The 12,833-nt window shown below is 33.1% G+C and overlaps 1 protein-coding gene across 2 annotated transcripts; it reads left to right on the top strand.

Moving 5' to 3' along the window:
- Window positions 1-414: 414 nt before the first annotated feature.
- Window positions 415-12,285, top strand: LOC139511760 (innexin-10-like). Of its 2 annotated transcripts, none has more exons than XM_071298811.1 (3): window positions 415-578; window positions 6,821-7,770; window positions 8,940-12,285. In XM_071298811.1, the coding sequence occupies exons 2-3, from the start codon at window positions 6,845-6,847 to the stop codon at window positions 9,202-9,204; spliced, it is 1,191 nt and encodes a 396-aa protein (XP_071154912.1). In that variant the 5' UTR covers window positions 415-578; window positions 6,821-6,844; the 3' UTR covers window positions 9,205-12,285. The 2 variants fall into 2 exon arrangements, with proteins under 2 accessions (XP_071154912.1, XP_071154911.1); XM_071298810.1 differs by lacking the exon at window positions 415-578 and adding an exon at window positions 3,016-3,149.
- The last annotated feature ends 548 nt before the right edge of the window (window positions 12,286-12,833 follow it).

The raw sequence follows: 12,833 nt of genomic DNA, 5'->3' as shown, positions 1-12,833 counted from the left end.
AGAGAGTTAGTACGATAATTTAGAGATTATTTTCAATAATGGTGCTTATAATTGACGGAAAAATATTTGATATTCATTTTGTGGTTAGTGTTGAACTATCAATATGTCGTTCGATGACCATGGTGATATTTACGTTTTTTTTTTTATTTGGATGGGTTTTCATTTCAGAGCCATGACAAAAATCCAGGACACCAATTAAATAACATGCATGGTGTTTATTTTATAATAACGTTTTCATGATAAAAAATAATGCAAAGTCTCTTATGAAGGAAAGGGAATTGGGATGTCTGTAAATGGAACATTTGATAAAAACTATTAAACAATAATTATATGTAAATACAGTAATTACATATAACTATAAAATGTCGACGTCTCTCAAATTATCTAAAAAACATTTTGGTTCCGGATTATACTGTATATACTGTAACTTGTGTATGGCTGTGTGTCAGTTATGTTGAAATCTAATAATGATTCTTTGAAACTTCATAGTAAATTCAAAGTGCTCGCTATTAATAGATAATCTGCTAAGTAGTACACATCTTTGTATTCATTGAAATACGAGGAGACTGGTGTGAAGGGTAAGTTTTATTCAAATTCTTCTTTCAAGTCAATAGTTATCAAAGGTACCATGATTATAATTTCAGAATGCCAGACGCCCGTTTCGTTTATATAAGACTCATCAGTGACATTCAAATCAAAATGTTTATAAACCATACAAGTACAAAGGTGAAGAGCATTGAGGATCTAAATTTCCATAAAGTTGTGCCAAATACGGCTAAGGTAATCTATGCCTGGGATTAGAAAATGCTTAGTTTTAAAAAAAATTCAAAGTTTTGAAAACAGGAAATTTATAAAAATGACCACAAGTCATTATTGATATTCATGTCAACACCGAAGTGTTTGGATTTTTTTTATAGCGACCGACGTAATGGACCATTCCAGTTAATTTCTGACAGATGGGGATGAATGGGGATGGATGGGGAGATTTTTTTTTATACGTATCAGAAAAAAAAACATCATGAAAAACTACCTATCATGACTTAAAATTAAGACCTTTCAGATGTAGAGTGTCTGTTCATATTGAGTGGATGGGAAAATTAAAGTTCTGAATGGCCTAGTTTTGTGTACACTTATATTATAACAAAAAGTAAATTGATAATCGTGTACTGTATCTTGGTTTGCTTACTGTTTTCCCTTAGCCTCTCGACACACGAACTACATGTGTGAGAGCTGATGTGTTGTTGGCAAAACTAGCTGTGACAATGCCAAGGATGGTACATGGCATTGCTGCCGATATAGAGGCAGGCCGGGATCGACTGACACCTAGAATATCAAGAAACTCGCTATTTATTTAATAAACAAAACATCAATATAATTTCAAAGTACAATTTTAAAGTTAAAATAAGTTAAAAACAATAATTATATACAACAAACAATTCTAATTAAATATCAGATAATAACAATAATAAATACTGTTAAGTTAAACTTTTGAATTAAAATATAAGTTACTTACCGGTATCAATGTTACACCTCAATATGAATTAAAAAGACAACATCGAGTTCATATACAATATTTATATATTGCAAACATGTAACCAACTTTTCACATCGAGCAACAACCTTAAAACTCACTGACCAGAAAATACATTTACTCTGTCTTTATCTTTGAATGTTAAACATGTTAGAATAAACAGAAACTTTAAGTGTTCTTCAGTGGCGACTTTACGACTATAGATAAATAGCACTAACTAATTGCGACAGTTCTATAGAGCTCATTCAGATGCTAAGAAAATATTACTATTTAACGGTTAGTAGGTGTCACAGTTAAAGTTCTTGTAATGTCTATTAGGGAGCTACCATTTGATTTTTATGGGGGGGGGCTAGGATGAAATTTGAAAAAAATAGGCAGGACAGGAGTTTTGAGTAAAAAAAAAAGGCAGGATGTGTCACTTGCAAAAAGAAAAAAGTCAGGACGACAATTTAGGTAAAAAAAGGTCAGGATAAACTAAAAAAAAAAAAAAGGCAGGACCGATTAGAGTGAAAAATAAAAAGGCAGGACAGAGATTACAACAAAAAAAAAGGACAAAATTTTTCATCCTAGCCCCCCCCCCCCCCCCCCCCCCCCCCCCCATAAAAATCAAATGGTAGCTCCCTTACACAAATACTACAAAAAATAGCCTTTTAACAATCAACCGTTGACGGATAGTTTTTCTGCACGAGTAGTCAGGTCAAGGTCCGAGGCGATAGCCGACCTGACTACAAGTGCAGAAAAACTATCCGTCAACGGTTGTAACCGGTCTGTTTCTTTTGTTACTTTTGTTTTTTATCTGACTTGTACGACGTTAAGCAAGACTAAACATTTTAGAAACTTGAATAGCCATAGATAGTAAATGGCAAATGTAGGTTATTTCTAGTATATTTATGTTAATATAAAAAACGCGAAAATAGTCGAAATTAAAAAATATTTTAAAACAAGTGTGGACACAGACCAGCATGGATTGTATTCAGCGTTCTGAGAGTATTGTATGGCAATACATAGTCCCCTACCAGTTAAAATTCATTCTTCCCGAAAACAAAATTCGAACTAGATGTGTAAATTGTCATGTTGAAACTATAGATACCAAATATCAAATCAATATCTGCGGTCGTATCAAGCTGCGCCCTAGAAGCATTTTATCAAAATGAATTATATAAAATGAATGATATGTTTTTTTTTCATACAAATCAACATACATATAAAATCAAACAGAGAGGATTGAACTTTTCCATTTGATAAATTCTCAAACTGTTTACTAAGTATATATCTCCTATTTTAAGTGCTGGACCTTATTTTAAAAAGTAAAGAAATCTTCAAAATACTTTACTTTACAACAGTAACTATTTTTTGCACTTTTCGATAAATTTATGTATCAGAAATATTTTTAATGACCAGCAATAAAATCTTGACCTGTTATTGTGCATAGATATTGAAACCATGTGTATCCATCTCATCAGGCGTGCACACAAATTCCAACCTCGGCTGATGAAGATCAGATTACATGATATGAACTTTCACTGATATTTCTCTGTGTCAATCAAATTTAATGGTTTGTTATGCTCAATCTGAGTTCTTCAGATTTAGTTTGTCGCTGGAGTATAAAGCAGTAAATGTAAGTTATAGTATAAACACATTTTTTTTTCATTTCCCTTCAACCGAGATTTTTTTTCAAGAAAAAAACATCAGGAATCTAATAATTTGATAAAAAAAAAAGAACCATTTCAAGTAAAAGATAAATGTTGTACACATTTATGACTTTTTAAAATGCAACTTCGTAAAAAAGTAATATATTAAGGTTTATTTTAGTGGTAAGTAAGATAATGTTTGATTTTTATACGACCTCAAAAATTGAAAATTTTTTGGTCGTATATTGGTATCATGTTGGCGTCGTCGTCTGCGTCGTCGTCGTCGTCGTTGTCGTCGTCGTCGTCCGAATACTTTTAGTTTTCGCACTCTAACTTTAGTAAAAGTGAATAGAAATCTATGAAATTTTAACACAAGGTTTATGACCACAAAAGGAAGGTTGGGATTGTTTTTGGGAGTTTTGATCCCAACGGTTTAGGAATAAGGGGCCAAAAAGGGCCCAAATAAGCATTTTCTTGGTTTTCGCACTATAACTTTGGTTTAAGTAAATAGAAATCTATGAAATTTTGACACAAGGTTTATGACCACAAAAGGAAGGTTAGGATCGATTTGGGGAGTTTGTTTTTCAACAGTTTAGGAACTAGGGGCCAAAAAAGGGTCCAAATAAGCATTATTCTTGGTTTTCGCACAATAACTTTAGTATAAGTAAATAAAAATCAATGAAATTTAAAAACAAGGTTTATGACCACAAAAGGAAGGTTGGGATTGATTTTGGGAGTTGAGGTCCCAACAGTTTAGGAATTGGGACCGCAAAGGGGCCAAAATAAGCGTTATTCTTGGTTTTCGCACCATAACTTTAGTATAAGTAAATAGAAATCTATGAAATTTAAACACAAGGTTTGTGACCATAAAAGGAAGGTTGGGTTTGATTTTGTGAGTTTTGGTCCCAACAGTTTAGGAATAAGGGGTCCAAAGGGTCCAAAATTGAACTTTGTTTGATATTTCATCAAAAATTGAATAATTGGGGTTCTTTGATATGCTGAATCTAACTGTGTATGTAGATTTTTAATTTTTGGTCCCGTTTTCAAATTGGTCTACATTAAGGTCCAAAAGGTACAAAATTAAACTTAGTTTGATTTTAACAAAAAAATGAATCCTTGGGGTTCTTTGATATGCTGAATCTAAAAATGTACTTAGATTTTTGATTATTGGAGCAGTTTTCAAGTTGGTCCAAATCGGGGTCCCAAATTAAACTTTGTTTGATTTCATCAAAAATTGAATTATTGGGGTTCTTTGATATGCCAAATCTAACTGTGTATGTAGATTCTTAATTTTTGGTCCCGTTTTCAAATTGGTCTACATTAAAGTCCAAAGGGTCCAAAATTAAACTAAGTTTGATTTTAACAAAAATTGAATCCTTGGGGTTCTTTGATATGCTGAATTTAAAAATGTACTTAGATTTTTAATTATTGGCCTAGTTTTCAAGTTGGTCCAAAGGGGGGTCCAAAATTAAACTTTGTTTGATTTCATAAAAAATTGAATAAATGGGTTCTTTGATATGCCAAATCTAACTGTGTATGTAGATTCTTAATTTTTGGTCCAGTTTTCAAATTGGTCTACATTAAGGTCCATAGGGTCCAAAATTAAACTAAGTTTGATTTTAACAAAAATTAAATTCTTGGGCTTATTTGATATGCTTTATCTAAATATGTACTTTGATTTTTGATTAATAGCCCAGTTTTCAAGTTGGTCCAAATCTGGATTCCATATATCGAGTATTGTGCAATAGCAAGAAATTTTCAATTGCACAGTATTGCACAATAGCAAGAAATAACTAATTGCACAATATTGTGCAATAGCAATTAATTTTCAATTGGAGTTATCTTTCTTTGTATAGAATAGTAGTTGATAATATATGTTGGAAATTTGCCAGACATGACTATGATATCATTTTCTATTTTTATTTGCCAATAACTTTATGTAAATAACTTCATTGGAAATTTGCCAATATAAAATGTTGCTGATGAAGCTTTTTTTCCTTATCTTATCTAAAATGTTTTTAGATAATGTATGTTGGACATTTGCCAGACATGACTATGATGTCATTTTCTAATTTTATTTGCCAATAACTTTATGTTAATAACTTCATTGGAAATTTGCCAATATAGAATGTTGCTGATGAAGTTTTTTTTATTGTTTTATACAATAAACAATGTAAATTCACTTTTACTACCAACCAATCTTTACCATTCAGTGATAACAAGCACTTTATTTTAAATTTTAATATTTTATGATGTATTTAAAAGAGTAGTTATTGTTGCAAACTCCATTAGAAATTTGAATTGATATCAGTTTTGGAAAAAGGGAAACGGGGATGTGAAAAAAAGGGGGGTTTAAATTTTTCTCATTTCAGATTTCATAAATAAAAAGAAAATTTCTTCAAACATTTGAGGATTAATATTCAACAGCATAGTGAATTGCTCAAAGGCAAAAAAAAACTTTTAAGTTCATTAGACCACATTCATTCTGTGTCAGAAACCTATGCTGTGTCAACTATTTAATTTTAGATTTAAAAAGTTTGAAGAAGAAATCTTTAATTGATTTGTAAAATCTTGACATTTGTTTTGTGTAAAAAAAAAACATGTAATGTAAAAAATTTGATCACAATCCAAATTCAGAGCTGTATCACGCTTGAATGTTTTGTCCATACTTGCCCCAACTGTTCAGGGTTCGACCTCTGCGGTCGTATAAAGCTGCGCCCTGCGGAGCACCTGGTTTTCTGTTGAACTAATAGGAAAAATAGAGGTAATATCGAAATAAAAAAGTAACCTAATTACAGAAATCGCGTAAATTTTACAACTATTTAGTTTATGTACAGCTTATATGAAAACAATGATAAAACATATAGGTCACCGATGAAATCAAATTGAACAATCATTCTGACAACTCACTTATTAACGAAAAAGGTTTAAACCCCACTGAATAAAGGTCTGCCAACTCGCCCCACTTATAAAAATATATTGCTTCCTTTAAGTATGTTAAATTACTGTTAATTCGTATCCAGTCGTCCTGGTGTAGTGTCGTGGCTTGATATGCTAAAGGTCTTGATTTCGAATCCCAGCATATACACTGGATTTTTTCTACGTGAATTTTGATAGATAGTCTTTTCCGTAAAATTAATTATAAGTTTTATAGTGGATTTGACATTCCCGCCAACATGTTACAGAACAAAGGAAAGCATGCAAAACTAAGAAACTCAAACTGGGGTGATCTGGTAAGGGTGGTCCGGCTCAGATCACCCCTGTTAGAACAAAGGAGCTGGGATGTAAATTTGAAATATCCTATGCTTTGAATTATATTGTATAGAACAGTTAAACAATAATTTTATATAAAATAGTTTACAAAGTAGAACGTACATACATTAACTAATAAACTATATGAAATAAAAGAAACTTTATTTTTCCATTACAATACTTAACCTGCACAAGGCCTACATCAATTATCGACTGCATGTACCCAAAACATGATTTAAACTACATGTAAACATTGAGTTTTATCAATGGGAACGCAATTATGTTTAGTTTATGTGTGAGTTACACTAATACAACACCAAGTTTAGGTCAATGTGAACACGGCCTTAGTCTTTTGATGATAACACTCGTAACGTACAGTTTAATAAAACAATGTTTACATTTTTAGGTTTTGAACAATTGTTTTGGTAAAATGATTTTCAACTTTTACAAACCAACGGTTAACTACGGAAGCTGGGCTGACAGATTAAGCAGTACTTGGACTTTTCTACTTCTGTTGATATTAGCACTTCTGACTGTTTGGCGTCATTACAGAGGACCAAACTTTATTTGCAAAACACCACCCGAATTTCCACGACATTGGAACGACTTTACTGACGAATCATGTTGGTTATCTAGACAAATTAAAACTTCTGAGTTATATGGACAAGGATCTTCCTCAGATTCAGTAGATATTCTTGAAGTAATGGATATCAAGGATAGTGCAAACGAAGACGGCACACGAACTCTGTACCAGTGGCTTCCTTTAATTTTATTCCTGCAGGCACTTTTGTTTTTGTTACCCGACATCATTTTAAGGATTTGTGAGTCAAGTTTTGGGTTTGGAAGCCAGAAGCTTACAAAAATGATACAAGACTACAGGCAATATTCTGCAGACGACCGAAAATATTTTGCAATAGAGATAGGTTCATATCTTCATCAAGAGTTTAGTGGACGTTTGCTTAGGGTCTTACCTTTTGGTATTTTAACAGTATTACTAGCATTTGTGAAATTGTTGTTTTTCGTCAATGCAGCTACACAGTTGATCATTATAGAAGGATATTTATCACCCCAAAATGTCACTTCTTATGGCCATTATGTGTTTGAAAGTATAATCAACACAAATTATTCAACAATAGCGTATTCGCCTGTATTTCCACGAGAGGTATCGTGTAACAGTAAATTTATTTTATTGTCGAATGTGCAGTCGTACATGTTTCAGTGTCTAGTACCGGTCAACGAATTTAACGAACAAATCTGTTTCTTTGTTTGGATCTGGCTTCTGGTAGTTTGTATAGCGGCCGGTACCAGTGGGATCTTCTTCCTTGTGAAGTCATTATTACCTATGGTGAGACAAAGGTATGATATAACTTTCGCTTTGACTATTATATTTCATCCAATGAAACGTGAAAAGGGTAAACTATATCGTTCGCTTGTCTGTCGCCTTTCAGTCAAGGTTAATTGTGTTCTAAGTGGTTTATTTCACTTTCAGCAACGAAATTTTGAAATGTCACAATTCCATATCAAATGCATTTTTTTTACTATATCAGACAAATGTCTCAAAACAGTCATTTTGTCTCTTGTGAAGAGTTGTGCCATTGGCAATCATACCACGTGTATATATACGTGTATATATTACAGAACGTTAACGTACAAATCGAAAACGGTAGTATTACATTTTCCCAGCATTAGGTTGGCCTTTTGTGTACCCAAGGCAGGTGAAGGAAGTCAAATTAGGAGCGCGGTGATTGGTTGTAAGGGTACAATATAGTTTTTGTAATTATCTATTAATAACTGCAGTGTGTAAATTTACAATATAAATTTTAAAACCTATTGAAATATTTTCTAGAAAATTATTCGAAAAGGCTTCCAAAATTTCCAAAATTTGGTGTAAAATGACGGTGCGCATGGATAACATAAACAAGCTCCGTTGGAAATAGGTCATGATACTATTTGGCTTCAATTTTTAAAATAGAATAATAAAGTACTAACACCAAACATAACTGTTTTATCCAGGTTTTTATTATAAAAAGTGGTAAATTTAGGAATTGTTAGTATTGTCGCCTATGGCAGAATAAATAGTACCGTTTTCCCCATAAGGGCTATTCGTCCTGAATATAAATGAAAATCGTCCATACTTGAACAACTGCGCGTGCTACCGTTAACAATTAATGACTCTAACTACATAAATATATAAACGAATCTCATTATCTAGATACACCTTTCATTCCTAAACCTTTTTGCGATGAGTTTTACCTGATTCACGCTGTGGTTGGAAGAGAGTTTCAGAATTTCGTAACATGAAACTCTGGTACATTTATCATAATCTATTTTTTTTTTAATTTTCCACGCTATCAACATTTTTTTAAAATCTTGATTCATAATATTGTTTTTTGTCATCTCCCTGACCATGTTATATATTTTTTTTTTATCAAATTGGGTATCAGATTTTCATTCAGGAATAAAATATCCTCCCACATGAAGTTAAATGGTCGTTCACTTTAACATATTTATGATTATTATTTCAGATACATTAAGAAGTACCTGAGTATGTCAAATATTTCTGTCACGTCAGCTGAGGTCAGTTCTTTCAGTGGTACTACGATAGGGCAAGATGGTGTGATGGTTTTAAAAATGATCGGCGATATATCATCTGATATCTTGGTGAAAGATATTGTCATTCAAATCTGGAATATTCATAAAACAGGAAGTGCTTCAGGTGGTCAACACATGACCAACCTAACGCCTGCTGCTTCTCCTGAAATGATTGCGATGGAAAAAACTGGCGTGTAACCATTTTATAATCAACAAACAGTATCCACCTTTATTTGTTCAAAACTCATTCATATAAAACGTATATATTGATGTTTATATATTTATAAGCATGCATTTTTAACTATATATATATAAACCCTCCTTGTCACTTTAGATGTCACCTCATTGTATACCAACATACCTCATGATGACGGAATACAATCGTGTAGGGAAATATGGGACTCGCGCAACACTTTAGAACCACCTACCGAATGTTTAGTCCAGCTGCTTACTCTGGTCCTGAAATGCAACAATTTTACCTTTAATGGTGAGAATTACCTTCAAATAAACGGGACAGCGATGGGGACGAAAATGGCACCGTCTTACGCCAATATTTTCATGGGCAAATTAGAGAAACAAATTATTTCAACATCTTTATCCAAACCTCTGTCTTGGTCCCGTTTCATCGATGATGTTGACATGAAATGGATTGAATCCCAACAAAAATTGGATGCTTTTATCAGCCATGCAAACAACGCCCACCAGTCAATTAAATTTACATATGAAATATCCGACTCTAAGATATCTTTCTTAGACACAACTACATCTATAAAGGACGGTGTCATATCAACAGACCTCTACTGTAAACCTACAGATAAACATCAGTACCTTTCTCCCCAAAGCTGTCACCCCAAACAATGTACAAAAAGTATCCCGTACAGTCAAGCTCTCAGAGTAAAGCGGATTTGCTCCTCTGAGGAGGCTGTCACTCAGCGGTTACAGGAACTTCTCGGATTTTTAATCAAACGAGGCTATAAGAAATTGGACATAGATAAGGGGTTTGCGCGTGCTAACAATAACAGCCGCAATGACCTGTTACAGTACAAAAAGAAGAGGCGCAGAAAATAGTTCCATTTGTTTTAACATACAATCCCGCCTTTACTAACCTTTCACGTTTATTCCGTGCCAATTGGCAAAGTATTGCCAATCACCCAAAATTATCCAAAATCTTTCCCGATCCTCCTGTCTTAGCTTTTCGGAGACTAGCAAGTCTAAAAGACTTATTTGTGAAAGCTGCCGTCTCCTCTAATAAAAGCTGTTCAACTACAGGATGGTGCAAGTCATGTGATAACAAACGATGGCTGACTTGCCAACAAATACTGAATACTCAAACATTTACTTGCCACTCCACTAGGTCTGTGTACACAATATTTTGAAATGTAACTTGCAACACCCAGAATGTTGTATAATACATTCTTTAGTGTCGATGTGGCATGCAGTATGTTGGCGAGACAGAACAGCCATTCAACAAACGCATGAATGGTCATCGTAGTGACTACACCTGCAAGCCTGACCACCCCGTAAGTCGTCATTTAAGATCACATGGGCACGCCCAAGCTGATCTTAAAAAACTTACCATCACCATCATAGATCACAACGAGGACTGGTCAAAGGCCGATAGACTTGCTCGGGAAAGTTTTTGGATAAGAAAGCTCAGGACAGTTTCCCAAGAGGGCATTAATGAAAAAACATAGAAGAGTCACTCATTTTCCCTACCATCACTTGTGTCCAGTAACTCCGGCTTCCGTACTGGACTCTTACACTTTTCAGGAATTTTTTAATTATACTAGTTTTAATTACAGTTGGCAGGGATGTGTGAATACGCAGCCACGTTCTATTACTTAACCTTAGTAAAAATTTATTACTTATTTTTCTTATCCTCTAATTATTATATTTTTGGGATGTTTAAAAACGCAGTCTCTGTTGCAATTGCTCTACCGTTGTCATATTTTAAACATTATACCAGCTTCGATCTGTCAGGACTGTTTATTGGGACTGTATTTCCACGCAGTTGTTTAACATCTCAACTGTCACCACATTTTGGAATTCAGAGTTGTGCCAGTTCACATCGTAGATAACTATTTTTATTTTGGCATATCTTTGTAGTCTTTGTGCCGTGTTTGGAAATTTTAAAAATTGTTCCAGCGTTCGCTCAATTGTATAAATTTCAAGATTTTGATAGAGTCTTAATTTGAATTGACATGATTCATTTTTCATCGTGCAATTACCGAGGAAGGATATCTGTTATCCGAAATATCTAACATATTGTTCGTTTTATTGTGTTTTTGGTGATGTTGTACCCTTTTAGACTTGTTGAATAGTAGTCAACGATTTTCCCCACGAGGGCGCTGGATCGTTACGAGTAACGATACATGTACACAATAAATTAATTATATAAACGCCTAAAAAAGTGTACACAACAACTCCAAATACAAAAAAAAGGTAACTATAAATGTAATTATTTATAAATATTTCGGATAACAGATATCCTTCGTCAGTCAGATTCTGATGTTAAATGAATCAATTTTTGGTTCTTCCCTCGCTGGGATTCGAACCCATGCTATCTCAGAAGCATGTGTTCGAATCCCGGCGAGGGAAGAACCAAACATTTGCGAAAGTAAATTAACAGATCTAACATTGTTGGGTTGATGTTTAGACGAGTTGTATATACATTATGTACACAGCCATGTATCACCATCATTGCTGGTGATCCGATGGATAAATCTGTTGTAGAGTTGTCACTGACTCAGACGTACTTATATATATATATATAAAATGACTGGATAAATAGTCAACGATCAATCTTACAGGGCGATGGATCATGTAATATGATTCTGTACACTACAAAATATAATATATAACAAGTCAAAAAGGGTACAACATCACCATTAAATAACTATAAAATGAACAAATATCAGATATTTCGGATAACAGATATCCTTCTTCAATAATAGCACGATGTCAAATGAATCATGTAAATATATTCAAATTGAGAAACTTTTTCTAAATCTTGAAATTTATACAATTTAAGCGAACACCACAGACGCTGATACAATTTTAAAATTTCCAAATATATATATACTATATCATTCAACGCGTTGAGTCTAATATTATATTGGAGAGCAAACACTTTTTTTTTATAACTTACTTATATATCTTATATAAACTTTTGACTTTTTAATTGTAATCATTTATAACTTACTTATTTTATATATAACCGTTTATTATTTTTAATTGTACTTTGTCTTCTTTTCATAGAAAATATATGTTTTTTCTCAATTCTTTGTTTGTGTTGAAAAAACATAAACTGACAAAACGTATACATTGTTGTCGTGGCTTAATTACAATTAGGGTTTTTGTGTTATCTGCTGATGTGATTATTTAGGTATTGCAAGACATAATGTGTTTGCCTTTCACATTACGTCAGCCCTGGAATCTTTTTTAAGTTGCAATTTACGTTTACACTCTATCAAGAAATCTGGTTGCAATTGTTTATCAATTCCAACAGAAATTTTTTTGCTAATCGTTTCCTTGAAATCTGCATTTTATATTAAGCTGAACAACATAAAAAAATGTTTACACTGTGAACGATTGTAGTAAGAAGAAGCATGGTATAAGACAGATGTAATGATCTACCTACCTAAGTCTACCTAAGTGTTTCCAAACGCAGGGGATCAGCTTGCTCCTCTATATTTGGCTCTATTTCACTGTCACTATCACTGTTGATTACTGTGCTACCTACGATCATGAAGTTGTAATCTACTGTGTAGTTATAAATCATAGGATGTTCTTTCCAATATTTATCTAGTCTTCGTTCGAATGTTTTA

Source organism: Mytilus edulis, chromosome 2 (assembly GCF_963676685.1).
Source record: "Mytilus edulis chromosome 2, xbMytEdul2.2, whole genome shotgun sequence".
Classification (NCBI taxonomy): domain Eukaryota; kingdom Metazoa; phylum Mollusca; class Bivalvia; order Mytilida; family Mytilidae; genus Mytilus; species Mytilus edulis.
Note: the sequence above shows the minus strand (reverse complement) of the source record. Positions and strands in the feature narration are given on the sequence as shown.